The sequence below is a fragment of the Cynocephalus volans genome, chromosome 12 (assembly GCF_027409185.1).
Source record: "Cynocephalus volans isolate mCynVol1 chromosome 12, mCynVol1.pri, whole genome shotgun sequence".
Classification (NCBI taxonomy): domain Eukaryota; kingdom Metazoa; phylum Chordata; class Mammalia; order Dermoptera; family Cynocephalidae; genus Cynocephalus; species Cynocephalus volans.
The window spans coordinates 19,232,389-19,255,205 of record NC_084471.1 but is presented as its reverse complement, the minus strand read 5'-3'; the positions used below and the strand labels follow the sequence as shown (position 1 = coordinate 19,255,205).

The 22,817-nt window shown below is 41.2% G+C and overlaps 1 protein-coding gene across 4 annotated transcripts in view; it reads right to left on the bottom strand.

Annotated features, from left to right (window-relative positions):
* APPL2 (adaptor protein, phosphotyrosine interacting with PH domain and leucine zipper 2) overlaps nt 1-22,817 on the bottom strand; it is a 53,800-nt gene that overhangs the window by 23,105 nt on the left and 7,878 nt on the right. For all 4 annotated transcript variants that reach the window (XM_063074780.1, XM_063074782.1, XM_063074781.1 and 1 more), the window contains exons 3-8: nt 11,888-11,947; nt 11,265-11,336; nt 6,233-6,320; nt 3,446-3,487; nt 3,248-3,306; nt 2,332-2,478 (exon numbers count right to left, since the gene is read on the bottom strand). In XM_063074780.1, coding sequence (XP_062930850.1) covers nt 2,332-2,478; nt 3,248-3,306; nt 3,446-3,487; nt 6,233-6,320; nt 11,265-11,336; nt 11,888-11,947 — 468 coding nt within the window. The remainder of the gene's footprint in view (nt 1-2,331; nt 2,479-3,247; nt 3,307-3,445; nt 3,488-6,232; nt 6,321-11,264; nt 11,337-11,887; nt 11,948-22,817) is intronic.

The window sequence follows — 22,817 nt, the reverse complement described above, 5'->3', positions numbered from 1 at the left end:
GGTGGCTTCTCTTCTTTCCCCTCTGAACTTCTTTGGAATTTATGCTCCAAGTCCATGTCGTAGCTCTTCTACTATTCTGTAAGCTCCTTAGGGCAGGGCCTCCCAAAATCCCTAAAAAATCTGATGAATGGATGAGCAGAAGGAATGGATAAGATACTGGCTTCTACAGCCACATTACATAGTGCTCGCCCTGTCAATAGCACACTAGAGATCATTTCTATCTTCTCAAAAAACCTGCACACAGGTTATAAACCTTCAGTTTGCAGGCATGAGGACTGAATCATGATTTAATTGAAAACCTATTGAACCAGGGCCAGAGAAGTTCGGAATGGAGTCAACACACCTCCACAGAGGTGGGTGGTGCTGAGAAGGCTGATTGCGTCTCCTCCAAATGTGCCTTAATGAACAGCAGGATGTGCCATGGTCATAAAACCATCAGGTAACAAAGAGGGATCAATAACCATCGATTTCACAGGACGATGAGGCAGGAGAGCAAATGCTTCTGAATCAGCCAGAAGGTCCAGGGTGATGGCACACTTGTCTAAGAGAAGGAGCTACAGTTTTCATGAGGATTATAAACAGTCTATAGGGTAAGGAGCTACTTGGTCTTGTGTCTTGAAATCTGGATATGAAATCTTCATATGAAAAATGGAACATGCCATCCTCAGTCCTCAAAACGGCTGCTCCTGCTGCTCCACATGACGGCATGCTCTGTTGTCCTAGGCCCAGGGCTGCATCTGTGCTACGGCACCCACAGCCTCCTCTTCTCCCTGTGGCCAGCAGCACTTACTTAAAAAGACCAGGCTAGGGGAAGTGGTATAGACCTTGGCCCTGACAGAGTGGACCCAGCTGGTATCAAACCCATCCTTTAGGCCTGGTGAAGACCCTCCTCTGACCAACTAAGCCTGACAGCACTGACCCATCAGGACTGGAGGTGTTCATCTTTCTGACCCTCCCTGACCCTGGACCTCTAACTGAGCAAGGATTACTGCCCCAAAGGCAAAGATGGTCAACCTAGGGAGGGCACAAGTGACAGGAGGTATTAACCAAAGAGAACGAAGACAGTACTGGCATTCTCCAACAAAGCTGGGACATTCACCAGGTCAGAAGTACAGCACTTAACTGAAGGAGAGAAGAGGGAGACAGAGTGTGGGCACACACCCATGCGCACAAGTGCCCATCACAAGGAGGCTGGACGGCTCCTAAGGATTTGCCGGGACTGAAACCCACAGCTGGACAGTGCTAGTTTTTGGTTTAATCCAGCTTTACTCAGATGACACAGAATGATTATATTGCCCTATTTAAGTGTTACCTCTGAAGGCATAAGCTGATTTAGAGAACTCGCCATTCAACAGTGTAACAACCATATTAAGAAGACAGACAGCTGAGCATGGATGCTTCAGGATTTTCTCTTGTTCCCCTTCTCCTTGAATGAAATTGATGTTGAGGGTTTTTTTTGAAATATATACATTTTAAAAATATATTATAAAAGCAATAGATATTGGTGTTTTTTTAAAATTTTGTGTGTGTGTGTTATGTTTTAAAGAGTTAGTGACTTTTTTCTTATCAACAGGTTGCTTCCTCACGTGCCTTCCTGTTCCTCAGCTATCAACTGAGACAAGATTCCTGCACGCATTTCTCACATGCTGGAGTAGGTTTCAGAGTCACCTCATTGGGTGCACGGCAAGGGTGGAAGGTGACAGGGTGGTGCCACCAGCCTCCCATTCATGCTCACTCTTGTCCCTACCACCTGCCATAACAGTCAAGTCCCCATCCTTAAAACAGGAGCCTCCCTTAAGCCAAATATTCAGTAGACCACTAAACAGGAGGGAAGAAACCAAATAAAGTCTACAGAAGACTTTATAAAGTACTGGGAGAACTTCCCCATGACCAGATGCTAAGGTGCTGCAATATCCTGAGATGTATCCTCAGAGAATAACGCAGCTGAGGACAAGCCTCCCAATATGAGTAGCAGAGGGATGTGCAGAACCAGGCTATGCGCTAGCTATCCCAACCTCAGCAGTAAGCTGCTTCCAGGAAAACCGCACCAGGCCTTTCATTTGGATCAGAGACAAACGGCCACACAGGTGACTCCACAAGGGAGGTGTGAGATCCAGGCCATCATTTCCTGAGCATACGCCCTAACAAGTCCAGCTAAAGATGATCCAGCCCAACTGGAAGCTCTCCAAGGGCTGAATCCCAGAAACATTCCAGGAGGTTGTGCATTTGTGTTTCTTTCTCTGATGATGCTTCAGTTTCTCCTAGCTGCTATCTCAGCAGAATGCCACAACTGGCTTAGCTCTTACCCGTCAGGGGAAGTGACTCCCTTACCTGTCCGTGGGCAAAGCCTATCATGGGCTCCATCATGGCCATCCGCTTCCTGTACTGCAGCGCGTTGAGGGCACAGTAGTACTGAAGGGATGAAAGGTGCTGTTTCCGCCGTGCAGCTGCCACCTCTTTTCCAACTTCAGCCTTCACCTGATGAAAAGGTGAAAGGAAAACTTCAAGTTGTCTACTGTACGCGACAGTTCTGTAAGAGCATGCAACTTCAAAATGTTTGTTTATTCATTATAAACATTTTTGTGACAAATATAACAAAACATAGATAAGGGCTTACCTCAACTTAAAAAAAAAATCCAAATTATAAATACCAAAGTAGTAGCATCTCAGTGTCTGCGAGGCTACACCAAGGTGAAGCCACTACTTTCCTGGTAGCCGCACAAAGTGCTAGAGTCCTTTAGGAAAACAATTAGCAGAAATTGAGAGCCACAGACATTTTGGTTTACTCATAAGATTGTATTCCAAGGAAATAAATTTAGCCCAAGGAAATCATGTAACAGAAGTAAAAAGTTATATGCATGAAAACATGCAATATTATCTATAGTACATACAGCATCTAGAAAATATGGGTTAAAGAATCAGTGTTAACACCTGGGGCAAGGAGTTCAAGTGCGCAGAGTGGTCTTTGAGTCAGATGACCAGATGAGGTACTGAGCTGAAGTTCAAATTGTGTGATTATAATTTTACAATGGTTTCAAGTTGGTGTTTAATAAACCAGTCTAGAAAGTTCGAATAGAGAAATGGAAGTCTACATAGGAGATTCAGAATAAATAATTTTAATAGTCCACATATAGGAAATAAAAGAAAAAAATTCATCAAGACACCTCAATGTCATGAATTCACAACAGGAAGACACACAAGGAGCTTAAGTAAATGAACTGAAAACTAACACGTAAAGGATTCTTACCTTTTCATTTTCCTTTTTTTTAGGAAGCCTGCTATATTTTGCCATTGAGAGGTCATGCTCTAAAAGTAAGGAGACGTTTTAGCATCCAGAAAGACCGAAAGGCCAGAATGTTCATTCAGCATCTCTTCCCACACAAATACCAAACCTACACACATCACTAAACCCAGGCACCAAGAATGGAGAAAAGAAGACGCCTACCGTTGCTGGCAAGTCCAAAGAGATCCTTTAAAGTGCTTACTTCTGAACAAGAGAAAAGGAAACATCTTAGAGCAAAAAAAAAAAAAAAAAAAAGAAAAGAAAAGAAAAGAAAATGTGCCAACCCAGAGCTCTGCCCCCTCAGGTCCCCTGCTTTCATGGGCCCTGGCCGGGAGGCTGGCAACCCTGGTCTCACTGGAGCTTGTACTGCAGCTTCACCCACACCCAGTGACCCTGGCTGCCTGTACAGCCCTTCCACTCCAGGTAGTGCTGGGGATCTGTGAAGGAGACGGCCCTCTGGGGATGTGGGCTAGACAGCACGGTGGTCAAGCACGTTTCATCAGAGACCTGGAGGATAAACCTAAGTCTGATTCTTCAGCCTCAAAGTAGTGTGTCTTAATATGTCTTTCCTCAAGATGTAGTCAGGACTACATCCAGAGCCTAGAAGTTTCCTGTGGTTGCCATGTAACATCTGACCTATTAGAGGCATCACTGAACAAAAGAATATAGGCCACTTGTTTTAATGAAAAAATGTGATGCAATCTGTAAATACTGTACTTGCAACAAGCCAAAACCAGCCACTATTACCCCACATGGGTACTACACCCATCACACACTAAGTCAGCTTAACAAAGTCTGAGACCAAAAAAACCAAAAAGATTAGAGAGCAGAGATTGTCCAAAATTATAAACTTAAAAACAGAGATACCTAAAAGAAAGTGACATTTTCTACACTTCTAACACAACTGATTTTCACTTTGTCAAACAAAGCAAAGCATTTCACATCTTCAGTACTTTTCAATTTGCCTCCAAACTGCCTCCAGCCTTTAAATTTCTCTTCACATTATTTTTACTCTTCTGATATCCGGCTGCTTGCTGACCTTCCCCTCCTGCACTTTTCTTCTCCCACCTTTTACGTCCTGTTGGAGCAGAGTTTTAGGGTTTTTTTTTTCCTTTTTTTTAAACTTATTATCAATTTTAAATAGCTTTGCTAATATCCATTGTGTTCTCCTCATTCAGATTCAATGCTTGTATCAGTGGGTAAATGAAGAAAAAGCAGTGAAATGTAAGATAAAACGCCACTGTCTAAGCACAGGGGATGCCAGATTCTAATTTGGTTTTGATGTTCCCAGGTATGAACTGGGCCAAACACTTCAAATATATGTCTTGATGTCATCAGAAAAGGATAATTTGATTAACTTTTTCATAGAAACTAAGAAGCTTCTCTTTTTACTACTAATGAGTTTTATTCTCCTTAAAAAAAAAAAAAAAAAAAAAAATCACCATCCTGGACAAATCCTGCTAATCCCTATGTTAAGTCACTCTGGATCAACGCAGGCCACTGTCATGAACACTGTTGGGTACTCTCAATCCTATGTCTGCTTCCCATAAACAAACCTGAAAGATGTAAATCTGACAACACAGGTCTTACGGGATGATTATTTTCTAACAGACTTGGAGTTTGCTTTAAAAATGATATCCCACACATTTCTAACGATGTTATTTAGAGGAAATCTTTTTAGAAGGGCACCCAGGGGGCTTTCAGTTAGTACTGGATAATCAGCATGACTGCATTTAGTAGGTTTTGTCTTCACATGCAATTGCAGATGAGCGACACTAAAAAACACTAAAATTCCTGCTCAGTCAAGGTTTCCTTTTATACAAGCTAACTGATATATGACTTCTTATTTTGTATTTTTAGTTTTACTGTTGTTAAACTGGCCTTAGGTAGAGTGTGTGGTGTTTCTACCTCTGCTCCCAGTATCAGGTGACATCAAAGAGAGGAAGAAAACCATCTTTATCTTTAAGATTTGCCCTTAGATTTACTGCATCTTTTCTGCCTAAAAAAATATTTAAGATTATATACCTTTAAAAAGGAAGTACTATACTGAGCAGATCTTTTAGTAGCCAGGTTTAGGCTTTTTTTGGTCAGCAGTTTTTTATATCAGTGTTCTTCTAGAAAATAGAATTCTTTAATCTCTAAGTAATAAATATTTTCAATGAAATAAGAATAGGGCTAGAAAACGTGGAGTCCCTTTTCTAACATCAACGAAGTTTTTTTTTTAAGATTTCATTCTTTTTTATATTCATTTTTTGACTACCTTAATTTTTAAGAGATAAAAAATTATTTTAAATTTTTATTTCAGTTGAAGAACAAAAATTACTCCAAAAGGCCACCAGGCTGTCTGAAGCAGTCACAGATTCCCTTGCTCACTAAACGTGAGCTCCGTGAGGGCAGGGACCCTATCTGCCCATTCACAGCTGCATCCCCAGAATCTAGCACAGAGAAAGCATCGTCCCAACCCCATCCTTCCCTCTCCAAGCCCCTCACTTTACACCCCAAAGCATTCACGCTCCCTCAAGAACAGCATGCCTTTATAAATGTCCCCTAAGCTGTAACATAAGACTTAATATTGTTGTCTACTTTGTAAATACTTATTCACCTGTCAAAACCCAGCTCAATCACCTTCTCCAGGAACCCTTCCCTGGCACCCCAGCCCCAAAAAGGTAATCACGCCTTTCTGTGTGCTGCTTCTATTCCTTGTCCATCTCTGTCCTGATGCCCTCATCACATGACATTACAATGATCTGTTGCCATGACTGTCTTCTTACTAGCCTCAGACCTCCTTTAGGTGAGCCAGGAATCAATAAAAGTTTGTGGAATCAAACTGCTCAAAGAGGAAGTCATTTCTCAACGATCCACATGTTTAAAGAAATCACTGCAGTAAGAAATATTAGGTGAATTAAACAATATTTTGAAGGTAATTAGCACTGAACTCAGTTACTTTACCTGTGAGATCCTTTTCTCGAAATTGTATGATAGGTAGAACCATTGTGTCTGCCAACTGTTTAGCCAGCTCTGTATGGAGAACATTAAGCTGAAAGAAAGGGAACTCTATTAAAGAAAATTATATATATTATTACTGACAAGGTCTCATCTCACCAAGGGATTGCACTGAACACTTCTGTGTTGTTAAAGAGCTCAGTTAGATTTCCTTAGCAAATAAATACCCTCCACAAAGTGATAAATGATATAGGCCTAGAGGTACAAAAATGAAATGCAAGTTCTAACTGAAGCTTACTAAAGGAGTCTCTGAGCCCATAGTTACTCTGTTCACTGTGCAGACTCTGGTTCTGTGTTCTCACTCTGGGTCTCACCCCGCCTGGAGAATGGGAAGGCTTGCATGTGCTGGCAGTGTACACAGCCTGCTCCCGTGCCCAGCACAGCTCACACCTCACCAGTCAGCTCTCTTGCTCTCAGGAGGCTGATGTCACACCTGAAAGACCTACTAACCCTAGAACCACAGCCGGCCATAGGCCTGGGAACTGCTCTGGAGAAAAAACGCTCTCTACCAAAACAACTCAGCCAGCCTTCAGGCCTTTGCTCTCTAGAAAAGGACCTTTGTAAGAACAAGATGACTATGTGAATGTGATGCTTCTCAACAGATCACTTTAAAGCTCTTGATTCTTTCTCCCCTTCTACCTCAAGGACTTACTAAATCCTGTCTTTGTAGTGGTCTAGGAAAAGTAAAGTTATCATCATCAGCGCTACCATTTTTGAGCACTTTTTGTGTGCCAGCTTCACACGGGTCATACCATTTAGTTTTCACCCACTCTGTGAGTTAGTTATTTATTATCCTCACTTTACAGACCAGCAAATAACTGCCCAAATCCAAAGAATGAATAAACGGCAAGATGGGGATTTTAATCCTGGCTGTTGGGGACTAAGATTCACGGTCTTTCCACCACACAGCCTGCAATATAGAGTTTGTCCTTCATGCTCACAAAGATGCCAAAACTTCATGTGTTTGCTAGTTTAGATGTCAGCAATGAACACAGTAGAGGGGATTCTCCCTCTCAGCCAAAGACTCGCAGATGTTCTGGAGGATGTTTGTGGATCCCTACTGGAAACTAAAGGGAAATCACTCAGCAGTGATTTTGCCAAGTCAACACTTGGCAAAGTTTCCTTCAGCAGTGACAGCAGTCACACATATGTACCACTCTTCTGCACAGAGAGATCCCAACAGGCCTGGCCCTTCGGGGCTGTGCTGCAGAGGCTACTCTGATGAGCTTAAAGACTCGTCAACCATTTGCCAGGGAAGGGAACTAGGACAGGCTGTTAATATTCTCCCCATCTCTCAATCAAGTGGAAACATGGCAGCTTTATTCTGCTGGGAATACAAGAAGACAGCCACGTCAGTAAATGCCACCAGGATAGAATGTGTTAACTATTTTTCCGGAATAACTTTATAAGAAATGTGTGGTTTTGCATTAAGAGTTAATTGAATGAACACTGACCAATATACTTGCTATGTGCTTGGCTCTGTGCTAGATGCTTTGATATATGAGAGGCTGCCAAAAAGTTCATGGAAAGATTTGTATTATCTTTGAATTCCATTTTCCACAAACTTTTTGAAGTACTCTCATACATGATTTAATTAAATCTACATAACAGCTCAATTAAGTGAGCTTCCCTGCTGCACTCACAAATGAAAAACATTTCATTTGTAACATCTCAGAGAGAGGAAATGGCTTTCCAGTGGTTTTGTATTTCGGAACAGCAAATTTCCTAGCTACTCATTTTCTTCCTAAGGATCAAGGGGTTTGTGACATCAATTTTTTGCCTTGGGGCTTTAGAGATGTGTGAGATAATCACTTCTTACCACAGCACCTTGCTGAGGAAAGTGGAAGGAACATTGACCACTGCTTAGCACTTCAGCATCATCACACAGAAAATGGGGATAACACCATCTTCCTTGCACGGCTAAGACACGTGAGGATAAGACATGAATAAAAAACACTCAGAGCAGAGTGCCTGACACATACATACTCAGAACTTGATCAGGAAATCTGTAATGATGACAAACAACCTCGTATCTCAAGTGCACTCCAAAGAAGTGATCCAGAAACCTTGCTTTGGGGGAATTCACCATGCACAGAAATCTCTGTATGACTTACAACATGGGAGGGAGATCTCGTTCCAAGGCAATATGTTAAACATAAGCCACAAAATCTCTATCTTTAGTTGGGTTTTTCTTTAATTTCTGAGTCATATTACCTGTCTTGAAATTTTTTCAACCTGGTTTAGCACAAGCTGAGAAAGCCTGAAAAGCTACTCTCCTCTTCCCAGATACAGACCCCACCTGACCTAACTGCTTTCACTCTCGTAGGTCTCTACATCAAGAGGCTTGTTTTCAAACTCCTTACAGTGCTGGGCTTACAGGTGGTTGCCATGACACTACTACAGAACTGTGCTTCCATCCTTTGGGAATGATTCACTCCCCACTAAAAGAATCATCATTCCTGCCCATGAAAGTATGGTTGTGAGTAAATATTTTAAATTGGAAATCCTGGTTCTAAGGTTCTGACAATTAACCACATTTCCTTGGCAACTCTGTGCGGCTCAGGAAAACACATGACTTCAGTGGGTATAGTCTATCGATCTCCCTCTGGGTTGTCTATTCACTGTTAAGAAAAATTCTGTTCCTTGCCTTCCAAAACTCACTTTTTACTTCTCTTTAACTAGTTTCTATTTATCCTCCATCCATTTTAACACATATTTCAGAGAGAGCCACAGTAGTGGGAATGATATTATGATATAATAAAAAATATATCTGGTCTCTGCCCCGGGTTCCTGGCACAGAGCTCCTAAAACCCTTGTAATTTCCTAAGCAACAAGGGTTCTAGGAGCCTCTTTTGTTCTAATATTTGGTCTTTGACCCCAGTTTCTGACACAGAGTTCCTAATCCCTTGGAATTTCCTCAGTGACAGGCATGTATTTTGTTCTAATGAGGTGACTCTTGGTGGGCTCAAGGATGAAGGCCACGTGAAAGACCACGCCATGATTACAAGTTTGGAACTTTCAGCCCCTCCCCCACATCTTCTGGGAAGCGGAGAGGGGTGGAGATTGAGTTAATAATTGATTGTGCCTACGTGATGAAGCCTCCATAAAAATCCCTGTCCACAGGATTCGGGAGCTTCCAGGTTGCTGAGCACGTGGATGTGCGGGCAGGGTGGTGCGCGCAGAGAGGGGATGGAAGCTCCGAGCCCTTCCCCATACCTTTTCCCTATGCTTCATCTGGCTGTTCATCTGTATCCTTTGTAGCAGCCTTTATAACAAACTGGTATATATAAGTGTGTGTTTCCCTGAGCTGTGAGCAATTCTAATCAATTACCAAACCCCAGGAAGGGGTTGTGGGAACCCCAGTTTATAATCGATCAGTCAGAAGTACTGGAGGCCTAGACTTGCGATTAGCATATGAAGTGGGGGGTAGTCTTGCAGGGCTGAGCCCTTAACTTATGGGATCTGAGGCTATCTCTAGGTACAGAGTGTCAGAATTGAGTTAAATTGTAGGACACTCAGCTGGTGTTAAGAGAACTGATTGGTCTGGGAAAAACCTACACACTTTGGTGACTAGAAGGGTACTGAGGGTTGAGAATATAGCAGGAGAGAACAGTTTGTCTTTTTCCTACTATTCAGTGTAATAGAGGACAAAGCTCAGTAAGAACTAGATGGCTGTTATATCCCTGTTAGAGCCTAGAACAGTGTCTGCTAAATAGTAGGTGGTCAATAAATGCTTGTTGAATGAATAATAGCTGGTGGAACTGATTTGTTGAATGAATGAAAATGCAATCAATACAACTTTACATGAATGTTAGTTTCTCTTTTTGTAAACTGAAGACAGCATCTACTGCAGATCAATAATTGGAGAGTTACAGGACATCTGCATGCTTTTTTAAAAATTCTTTTTATTGTGGTAAAATATATACAACATATAGTTTGCCATTTTAACCACTTTTAAACATACAAGTCCAGTTTGTTGTTGGTTTTTTTTTTTAGTCTTTATCACAATTTTCTATTATAATTATTGCAAACTCCTTGAAAGATGAAACTGTTTATACCTACCTAAGTTTTCAGAGGGTTCTACCTAGGACCAATAGCATTTGAGCTCTTACATTTTTTATAATTAGTATTTATGCACTTTTCCTACATCAATACCTGTTTTTCACAAATATTTCAAATGTATTATATAATACAGCTACAGGAACAGTTGTATGAAACCCTTTGTAGTGGGTTAAATTGTGCCCTCCCCCCCCAAAAGATATATCCACCCAAAATATGTGAACATTTGGAAAAAAAGTCTTTGCAGATGTAATGAAGGATCTTGAAATGAGAGCATTCTGGATTAACCAGGTGGACCCTAATCCAATGACAAGCAACTTTATAAGAAGATAAGACACAGACAGAAGAGAAAAAACTCTGGCAGTGGGGTGGCCATGTAAAGTCATAGTCAGAGATTGGGGCTATTCCTGCCAAGAACACCTGGAGCCACCAAAAGCTGGCAGAGGCAAGGAAGGATCTCCCCTAGAGCCTTTGGAGGTAGTGTGGCCCTGCACTGACAACTTCATTTCGGTCTTCTGGCCTCCAGAACTGTGAGAGAATAAATTTCCGTTGTTTGAAGCCACTTAGTTGTGGTAACTTATTATGGTTAATAATAAGTTACTATTATTATTACTAATATATCCTACTTAGGATATATCCAAACTAATATATCCTACTTAGGAATCTGAATTCTTAGAAATCTTGTGGCTTTTGTTGTTGTTGTTGTCTATTGCTCACGTACATTAAAGTCTTTCCCCTCAAACCAGAAACAAATGTGATAGTGTACAACTTCTCTTATGAAATGAACCTTGGAAGATACAAATCGAGATATCTTCTCAGATATGTAAATAGATATTTAAAAATGGAAAGAGGGCCAAAGTAAAGATGAAAGGAAGTTCGAGGAGGAATCAAATAAAAATTTCCCACGTTGCTATCTTACCTCATCCACCACTTTGGAAAAATAGTGGAGTGTAGAAATTACTTCTTCATCACCTTTGCCAAGAGCGAAATTCTAAGACCAAAGAATAAAAGAGCCAGATGTTAACTGAATGTTCGGGAATTCAGTACTGCAGCATCACCCACAAAACACCACCCTCCACAACTACTCCCTTTCTTCTCCCAAGAGCACCTCCTGTCACAAGTGTCTAGCTGAAGAACTGGAGCACTCTACTCTGTCCTGCCCAGGAACACACTCAGCTACCCTTCCCTGGCCATTCCTTCACTGGTCATCACCATTCTATCCGAACACAATGACATCATTATTTGAGTGTTTATTTCCTGGAATTGTTAGTATTGATTCACTTGTAGTCCTTTGAAGGCTATGACTCGTCAAGGGCAGTTGGTTACTTCTATAGTAGCTAATTTGGGATAATCACCAGTAAGAATTCATTAGTGGAAAGGAAAAGAAAAGAATTATGGAAAAAAAAAAAAAAAGAAAGAAAGAAAGGAAGAAAGAAATGAAAGTCTCTGAAGGATGCCTTTGGAGAATTCCTTTAGAAGAACTTCACCTAAGAGAGTCCTGAGCATAGATTAGCATCATAGGCCACGTAAGTGTCAACTTACCTGTTTCTCATATGCCAGCAGTTGCTTAGAAAGCTGTTGAGTGGCGAGGCACATCTCATTCTGTAGGGAGAAGAGAAAGGAAAGTAAAATGTGTCTGGTGCACATAAAGTCACTGAAAAATGCCATCTCGGAGAACCCTTTAAAAAGTAGTATGCGTGTGTGCCTGTGAAATCATAAAATATTTTGTTCAGACTTTATTTGAGAAACAAGACCAAAACAAATCAAAGGTTAGAGTTTGATTTTTTTAAAACCCTTTACAAATTGCCACTCCTTCTGGTCATCCAGTCAGTAAACAAATGTAGTGAGCAATTATAACATGCCAAATATTCAACAAAGACACAGTCCCTGTCCTCATGTAGTTTAGTGGGGAAGCAGACATCAAAAACCAAAAAAAAAAAAAAAAATAGCTGCAAGCGTGATGAGAACTGCAAATGAAAAATACCAGATGTGCTGGGAGAAGAAAGACTAGAAGTTGGCCATTGGACGAGCTTTCCATTAGGAGGGACCACCCTGTGGCAGCAGCAGACAGCCTGGCTGCAGGGCTGGGAAGCAGGGCAGAGCTGCAGCAAAGGGTGCAGTTGGAGGTGGGACAAGGCTGGCAATGCAGGTGGAGCAAGCATGTGGGGCACCCCAGGCCCAGGCAGAGACATCGCCGAAGTGCAGTGGGTTTGGAAGCAGACTTTCAGCACCAGTTGGTAACCACGGACGGTAGCAGAAGCACGCTAAGCTCAAGTGTCCCATAAAACCCCAGGAAAGCTATTAATTCCTTAATAGCTGCGAAGCCCTGGGAAAACCATATGCTGTTTTCACTGGCCCACACTGTCCATTTCTCTCTCCTCTTATTTATTCCTTTAATCTCTGGCCGCACCGCGTCTACCACTATCCTCCAACCACTGATGCAGTCAGGCTAGAGAACATGTCATATCTCCAAAGCTTAGCGAAAGCTTCTCTTCAGATTCGGGGCTTATTCCTAAGAGGGGCAGAGCCACCGGGTCCGACCTGATGTGAAGGAGGGGAGGCCACTGGCCTACTTTCTTGGCCTTGGTTTCCATGGACTTTCTATTTCTCCTGGGTTTGCTATTTCTTTAAGGCTAAGTCCTGAGCTCTGTGGGAGCTTGTTTTAATTTTTGTGGTCCTTCTTTGCAGGACCCATCAGAGTCAAAATCCACTCTTTCTTTTTTGGCCCTCTTTGCAGACAACTGGCCAACCTGTCCCCTGACTTCCTCCATCTTCCCTAAGAACAGGCATTAACTGATCTTTTCTCCCAGAATAAAGTCAGACAAATATAATGAAAGTTCCTGGCCTTGGCCTCCTATTGGTGTGCTACCTCTTTCAAAACTAAGTGGAAATGGAAGCCAGATAGCTAAGAAGAAGGTAAGCGAACAAATCCACAAGCACTATGTCCTTCATTTAGAGCAGGCACTCAGCAAATGTCTGATGGATGAATGGATGGATAAATGAGTGAATAAGGTTAGAAGATTCATCTAAATTCGAAGTTTAAAACAACACCTGGAATCACGGTGTGAGGGGAAAAAATACTTCCTAACCATAAAAGGAAACATCACAAAGGGAGGCAATAAAATACAAAGACTGGACAGGGATGAAGTAATTGGCCAGGAAATACTGCCTGTTGACCATCTTCAGCAGTGTTGTTTTGAAGATCATAGTGTATGTGAACAAAGTTCTTATCCCACTCACCGGGCTGATATTCAGCTATATCAGAAAATCCTTTGCTCCTCCTAAGTTAGTAGCAATGGGATTCAAGACACCTTGGCATCTGCCTGAGGGTAGCACCATGTGGAATATGATTTGCAGACCCACAGAAGCATTATAACAATAGCAACTAACATTTACAGAGCCCTTAATTCATGCCAGACACTACACTAAATGTATTCCATGTATCACCTCATTTAATTCTGATAACTCTGTAATGCAGGTTCTAATTATTAACTCAGTTCTACAGATGAAGAAACTGAGGCATAGAGAGGTTAAGTCACCTGCCCAAAGACACACAGATATGGTGGCAGGGCTAGAATGTGAATGCAGATCTGTCTGATTCTAAAATCTACATTCTTAAATACTCTCTTTAAGATCCCAAGTCCTGCTAAGAGATAAAGAGATGAGAAGGCCTATGCTTTAGATGAGGGTTGGCAAACTTTTCCTGTAAAAAGCCAGATAGTAAATCTTTTTGGCTTGTGGGCCATATGGTCTCTGTAACAACTACAAAACTCTGCCCTTGTAGCACAAAAGAAAACATAAACAACATGTAAATGAATGAGTGTGGCTTCAATCCAATAAAACTTTATTTAAAAAATGAGACCCAGCCATTGTCACACTGTGCAGCGACATCTATTAGAAGGCCTTTTTCATTAGACTGGGAGCTCTTTGGGGCAAAGATCAAATATCTATATATTTCCGTGTCCCAATAAGGACCAAGAAAAAATAAACATATCTTAAAACAAACTGAAGTAATCACCTAATCTGCAAATCTCTCCCTGACTCCAGCATACTACAAAATACCTAGGGCATAATATATCTTCACTAGGTGATTAAAGTGTATTTTTCCATTTGAGCTGAGACAGCAAGGCTATATTTTTGATTTCCCTCTAAATTCTTGTCAAATAAAATTCTATTTACCCCTTCTAAATAAATTCTACACAAAGAGAAAAAATAAAAATAAAAAATGAAAGGCCAGCATAAAAGCCATAGATTGCTGTTTCTGCTTTTGACACTAAACGTCTCAATAAACCCATTCTTTTGCTACACTCTCCTCAGGAGGCGCTCCCCTAAGCTACAATAGTTCAGATCCAGTGAACATTTTTTCTCTTAATTCATTCTTTTCTTTATTTTAGCTAACTCTAAAATATTACTTCTCCATATCTGCCTCCTTCAGAGACCAGTCAGCAAATATGATAACCACCCTCCATGCCTTCAAGACAAACAAGGACCATAGGCCACTTGAATTCTTCTCTAGAGCTTACTGGCAAGTGCTCCGAATGTAATGGAAGAACGTTCCAGGGAACAGCCAGCATCACACTGTACCCAAGGCTAAGGGGGCACCTCTGTGCCACTCACACAACTCTTCCATAGCCGAGGAGAGAAGGGGCCCAACATACAACACTTGATGCTGATTTCCAAAACTACTTGTACAATGGACTCTGCCTCGTGTCTCCTAGAAATGCCTTAGGAAAATTCCGCGTATTTTCATATGTGTGATATTTCAGGCTGCAAGGCCAACTAAGATTCTGTTCTACCAGTACAATTTCACCGGGAACCAACCATAGGTACAAAATGGCCTGTCACATGCCCTGAACAGAATACTTATGTGAAAAGTCTTTTGAACTAGACTGACTTTAATCTTACTCATACTTAATCTATTGTACACAAAGGTTTTATGAAATGCTTTACCAACATCAGCTAATTAATCCACACCCTGTGGGGTAAGCCTGCACAATTATCTCTGCAACAAGACTTGCAAAACTAGAGCTTATTAAAGAGTAAATATTAGTAATAACATCAACAAAGATAGCTGCTAACATTTATTGAGTCTTTTCTAAGCACTTGACATTGCTGTTAATTGTTTTTCAGAAATTATCACATTTAATCCTTATAGTGCACCCATGAGGTAGGTACTATTACTATCTCCATTTCACAAATGAGGAGGCTGAGGTTCAGAAAGGATAAATAGCTTTCTAAAACCACATGACTAGTAACTGGCAGAGCAAAGACTCAATGCAGGTCTGCCAGACTCTAAATCTAAAGCCCAAGTTCTCATCACTGTGCTATTCTGACTCAAGTTTCAAAACTACATCTGGTTAATACTCAGGTAGACAGACTTTGTAGGGACAAAAGATGTGAACATAAATCCCATACTTTTCTAGCTGCAGTCAAGCAAAAGAGGTGGCCTAAAATTTAGATTCTAAATGGAGCTCCGTGAGTAGCATTTTTTTTGGCACTCTGGAACAGCTGTCTGGCTACTACCTACACTGTTTGTTTCCTCATGAAAATCCTTTAAAAAGACAACCCGACAAAGGGCTTATTGATAGTATCTCCTATGTTAAACAGAACCTCCCAAGGCTGTTGCCAAGGCAGAGAGACAAGTCACAAGCAAACCCAAAAGGAAAATTGAGCTTTTGGCAAAGGAATGTTTGTCTTACTGTGACACACAGAGCTAAGTGCAACTGTCACCTGAAACCACCCCAAGGCCCCTGCGGACAGCACCCTCCACAGTGAATATGCATGGAGAGGCTGGGGATTGGGGCGGAGGAAATCCACTGGGAGTCAAAGCCAACACCTAGACACTTGCTTAGACCTATACCAAATATTTGGCCAGAGATGTTGCCTAAAGCTAACAGGTTGAAAGTCACATTCCTCACAGTGCTTACCACAAAGCTGGGAGTCATGGGTTGCATAAGTTCAGGAGCCCCAAATGTGTGGTGGGGTGCACACAGGGAGTAGGGAGGAGCACGGCACGAATGCAGGCTGGAACCCCGCACTGGGGCTGGCTATGAGCGGATGCCCACTGAGGACTCTGGTTTTATCCTGGACCAACGGGAAGCCCTGAGGACTTGGGGAGGAGGATGGCAAGATCACTCACGAGTGGAAGAAAAATCACGAGTGGCTGTGCTGGGAAGGCAACACTGAAGTGGGAGAGAGAAAGACTGAGGGAGACTGAGAACAGATGAGGGCGCCTGGTCAGGAAACCATTTGAAGAAGCTGAGTGCACGATTAAAAAAAAGGGTCTGAGCCTTGGCCAGAAAGTGCAGGAGGTATCATAGGTGCAGTCCTGAGGCAAAAACAACAGGCTGCAGTGTGTGAGGAAGGAGGAGGAGTCAAAGATAACTGGGCTTCCAGTTTCGATGGCCAGGTGGATGGCCAGTGCCTTTGGCTAAGGAACTGGGGGTGGGGTGGGGGGGGAGTACATCAGTTGTGATGTGCTTTTAGGTGGAGATGTCCCAAATTCAGTCCTTCATTCAATACTTATCTATCAAACCTTGAATGAGGACAGGCATGGTGCTGGGCATCGCAGACAAAGACAATCTGCTGTCTGGGAGCTCGGAGTCCACAAAGGGACAAGAAACTCCACTCACTACACTTTAAATGCTCAAACCAACAAGTGTACACAGGTAAAGGGCACTCTGGCCAGGAAGAGAGAGAGAAGGAGGGAGGGGGAGAGTGAGAGGGAAGGAAGGAAGGAAAGGAAGAGAGAGAGAGGGATGGAGGGAGAGAGAGAGAGGGAAGGAAGGAAGGAAAGGGGTCACAGATACTTTGAGGCTTGAGGTTGGTCTTAAAGGCTGGGAAAGACATTTTCCAGGACAAGGGACTGATGGGGATTCCTAGCAGCAGGAATGGCACAGCAAAGTTGAGAGGCGTGTAGGTGGTCTGACACACTCTGGAACAGCCACAGACAAAGCTAGAGGACTAGGCTGATGCTCAGTTTACCAAGAGCTTAGCGTGCCTTGCTGAGTTTACACCTTTGCCTTGTGGTTATAGGGAGCCACAGAAACATCTTAATAGGGGAACATAAAGAAAGGTTTTTTTGATGTGATTAATCTAGCTGTAGGGTGGAGGAAGAATTGAAGGGGGAAGACATCTTCCTGAAGACAGAAACTACCGTAGCCAAGGAAAGAGCTAAAAGCTCAGTCTACACAGTGATATAAGCAAAAGTTGTTTGGAATAAAGATCCAGAGTTCAGAAAGAGACAAGAGCTAGAAACAGATTTGGAAATGGGCAGACTATTGTTAAAGTGATCTTGCCCAGAGAGCAAACAGAGACTAACCAAAGAAAAAGGATTCCAACGGAACTTGGAGGACACCAAGACTTAAGGGGCAGAAAGCAAAAGGGTACCAGGAAAGGAGGACAACCAAGCAAGATGGGCAGACACTAGGGGGGGAGCCATGAGAGATCGCGTCACAGGAACCAGAGAGATGGTTCCAAGGGGAATGTTGTTAACAGAATCAGATACTGCCCAGGGGTTGAGCACGGACAGAGGCTGTGTACCAGGCATTAAGCATCCCCCAATGCAAGGTGGGCATAGAGACTGGACTAAGGTGGCTCGAGGAGCAAATATCAAATAACCACTGAGGAAATAATGTATAGCCTCCTCCTTTAAGAAAGTCTGGATTAGAGGACCAAACTTCTACTTAACCCAAATAATAGTCCAAGTGTACAATGCCACCACAAATATTATCCTAAGATGTGGAAGGTGGTTCCATTAACACCAAGAGAGCACTCTGTGCCAAGGAATGGTAGTAACACTATTAACTCTCACAATAACATATGAGGTGGGTATTACTATGGTCTCTGCCTAGCTAATAAGGAAGTTTGGGCAATCAAGTGACTTGACTTGCCCAAGATCACACAGCAAGTGGCTGAGCCAAGCTTGGAACTCAGATATGTTGAGGCCACGGTCACACACTTAACCCCTGTACCTTAGTGAATGAGCCTATCCCAGAACAATCTTTCATGCCGCTTTTAAAACCTTGAATGCCAATATGAGGGAAAGCTGTAGATCCCACATACAAAGTAAGTGCAGGAACCCAGGTCTATGAAGTTGTTTCCAGAAACCACGCAGGCCCTCTGCTCCCTCATACCTTAAGCTACATACACATTTCTCCTCAGTCCCCTTCATAGAAACCTCAATTTGACTGGTTTGCAAGACTGCTAAAATACCGATTAAAACAATTATGGATAAAAACTAACAAAACAAGGAAATTTACTCTGGGATACAAAAAGGAATTGGGGTTCACCTCTAACATACTAAAAGGTGTCAGGCTGGCAAACGAGGGTTACTCCTCTGTAATGACGAGAGTGGCCTTTGAAAGCTTATACTTCCTTAGCCTCTGCAGTCATTTATTTTGAGACCAGTGTCAGAAAAGCACAGCAGAGTGGATAAGAATGGGTACAGGCTTTGGAGTCAAAGACCTGACTACAAATTCTGATTGTGCTTATCAGCTGTGTGACTTCAGGCCAGCCACAGTACTTCTCCAGTCTTAGTTTCCTCCTCTGTAAATACACACTATACCTCTCCTTTGTTGTGAAAGCTAAAGGAGATAAGGCACAGGAGATGCCTGGCCTAGGTGTGGCACTTTTGTGTGTCTAATAAATGAAGGCTACTGTTTTTATTCTTAAAATATACAGCTCTGGCCCTGTCTGCCTTCCACAGACCTCTCCTGCCCCACCACAGGCTCACACTCCTAGATACCCACTACTCTCATTTTGTTTCCCAATAGATAACGTTAACTTGTTTAGCTTGATATCTACATATGTCATCATTTTAAGGAAAAATATTTTCTTCTTTATAATACCAAATTTATGCATATTTTCCCTCCAAAGTATTTTACTCCTACTCCCTCCCACTATCTTTACCCCAATTTGAGAAGGTATTATTCCCACCTCCAATTTGGGCTTTCAGGATCAGTTTTAGGATCAGTTTTTAGGATCAGTAGTTCTGTATACCAAAAGGTTTAGTTAAGAATGACTGCAGGGATGTGACTATGTTGGATTAAGCCTGCTTTGCTGAGGGAAAGTGAAAGAGTCTTAACCATGGTTCTCACTTTTTAAATTTACATCTGAAATTTACTTAAAAAAAAGCAAAAACAAAACAAAACAAACAAAAAACTTCATCCAGACTGAAGGCACCAGCTACAGAGGCTTGTCATGTGTTAGAGGAGAAAGCCATTAGGTTACAGGCATTGCAGTTTTCCTTAACACTGTTGGGGACAGCCTTACTGCCGGCCATCAGGAACATCATTTAGCCTGTCCCTGATTTCTCAGTAGCTGAGAGAAGTAGTAAATTGACCTAAGTAAATTTCATTGTAAGACCATAACAATCCACTTTAAAAGATTAAAAAGTTTTAAACCTCTTTGGGAGAAAAACCAAAATTATGCCAGATAAACAGAATCAAGACAAGTCATATCAAATGTATTAAATGCAAAATTTGTGCAGATTTAACTTAATATATAAATGTATTCTTTTTTTTGTTTTTCTTTTAAAGATGACCGGTAAGGGGATCTTAACCCTGACTTGGTGTTGTCAACACCACACTCTCCCAAGTGAGCCATAGGCCGGCCCTATAAATGTATGCTTCTATTCAGACATTACTGAAGTTTTTAACTTATTTAACCAATAGTTTGAAAAAATGGCAGAGCATGCTAAGTAACCAGTCTTTGCTTCATCAGTGCGTTAGAAATGTATACAGCGTCCTTTATTCAAATGACCCCCGATGGAGTATTCCATTCCCAACAGGTGCAAAGGCACGTGTGACAGCTAAGAAGCCAGCTGTGTTTCCAGGCACTGTAAGATACTGAAAACAGCTTACAGCCTATAGCTTCGTTCTACAGCATAAGCCAAATAAAATTTAGTATTTCCCCCAAACCAGTCACAATCAGCAAAAGTGTTCACAGAAGTTTCCTCTAGTTTTTCTCGCTCTTCCTCTTTCTATAGCTAAGGTCTGAAGGGTATTCACTATATCAGAATCCAAAAATTTACCATACAGTCCAATTAAAATATGAATATTTATCATTTACCAGCAGCATGAACCTGGTTTTGAAAATATAATAATGAAAAACTCCATCTTGCTAAGTGTTTGTTTTTAAAAATGAAACTATAAAACTCTATTGATCTAATTCAACATGTCTAGGTGTAAAGTATTTAAGCAATAACATCATCAAATAAAACCAAGAAAACATAATTTAGGGAAAAAAACTTGAATGAGAACACTGAGAAGTATTACTATTTTAAAAATATATACATATATCAAAACAAACCGATCAAAGAGGAGTCAGAAAAGTATTCTGTTTTCAATTAAAAAGAAGCAAAACAAAATATCCAAACTTTCAAATAAATCTAAAAAACCAACTGACCCCAACCCAGCCAATCTGAATGCCACTGATCACTGTTTGACTCTGTCACTGAGTTTGGCAGAACTAACCAGACATTTTCACCAGTCTCTCCTGCATGAGTAAGGGTTTCTGGCCAGTAGAAGAACCCATGTGATAATCATGTGCTGTGAATTAAAAGCTGGGTTACAGCCTCTTGGAATGCAAGACCCACTTAATTTTGGCAAAACGTAGTTTTTTGGGTCAAAAGAAAAAATGCAGAAGAGCATCTCCAAGTAAATGATTCTGACAGACATAGAAAGGCAGAACAGAGACTACTGGGAGTGGCAGAGACACAGTCTCTTAAGTCTTGGGGCTTTTAAGCCTTAAATAGTACACAAATCATTTAACGACAATATTCAAATGACAAAATTCAAACAGCAAGCAAGTTCAGGGGTAAGTCCAGAAAAAATTTTTCTGAAATTTACACTATTCGGGGAAAATTACAAAAATAAACAATATAAATAAACAGGGATTCAAATTAAAAACTGACAAAGAGCTCATGTCCCCAAATTCTGAATATCTTACCAAAACAAACAAACAAGCAAAATCACAAATGAGTACATGATTCTTTTGGTTATTAAAACTAGTTCTAATTAATAAGTTACATTTGTATAGTACTGCATATTTTGCATATCTATATCTCCAGCCCTGAACTCTGGATCTGAACTTACAATAAGATTACTTTCCCCTCTTTAATGTCCACCTCAAAATCAGTGTTTCAAGACAGAATTACGTTGAGCATCTCTCTCACACACACTCTCTCTCTCTCTCTCTCACCCCCCCCACACACCTATACATACCTTGCTCCTCTTCCTGTGTTCTCCCATCTGTCCCCTCTGTTGTTCAAGTCAAAGATCTGAGCATCATTCTTGCTTCATCCTTCACTTATCTGATGCCTTCACAGCCAATTAATCATCAATCCACCTCCTAAATACCTCTGAAATCCATTTACTTCTTTCTACTTCCACTGCTACTTCCCTAGTTCAGGCTCCCACCCTTGTAGAGAAGAGTTCGTGCTCTGGCTTCAGTCTAACTTGCTCTGCCATGAATTAACTGGGTGGACTTGGACAAGTTACTCATCATTAGAATCCTTAAGTTTCCCAACCTAAAAAATGTAGATAATAATAATACTCACCTCACAGAGATGTTGAGGAATTTAAATGAAATAGTCAATGTAAAAGCCCTTGAAATTGCCTAAAAGCTATTAAGTATTTAATACATCAAAACTATCACAATCATCTTCCTTTTGGGTGTCCAGCACAACTCCTCTGGGTTAGGTGACCCTCCTATCCTAGCACCTCTAACTCTATTTGGTAATTGTCTTGTTTTTCTCCCAACCCAAATGTAAGCTCCTTAATAGCAAGGACTGAGTCTTTTTTCCATATGTGAATGAATGACTAATAAAACAATGAGCAATAATATATGAATATTAAAGGCTATAAAATAATAAATGATTATACGTAATTACTAAGAGCTATATACTACTGAATGTGGTATTTCTTCAGAAATCATCAATGAGAAAAAGAAACAACACATACAGATTTAAGTTGGCAAGGAATCAATAATGAAAATTAGCAGTTGCCATAATATTTTGATGTGTAACATAATGAATTCAATTTTTAAGTAACTCATAAATCTTCTAGAAAGTAACTTACATGGGCACTTCCTGATCTTAAAAAGATTCACTTTTGCTACTCAGCAATTTATTTTCCATGGTTTTGCAAACCAGAGATATTTGTTCCTCAAAACAAAGAAGCCACCCAATAGTTTCAGAACTGTGACTCAAGTCTTTTCAGAGGAAGCACTTGAAAAAACATCTCTACCCTCCCACAATGACATCTTAGACTGCCCATTTATAAGAAAGACAAAGGGCATGACTCAAAATACTAAACCCACTCATTCACAAGTAGGAAGAGGAGACTCAAATGTTTCCCTTTGGGGTTGAATTAAAAAAAAATTAAAAGCAGTTAGGTGGTCCCTCTCTACTGCTTCTAGTTACAGGAAAATTACCTTTCTTTCTTAAGCAATAAAAGCAAACTCTCCTTAG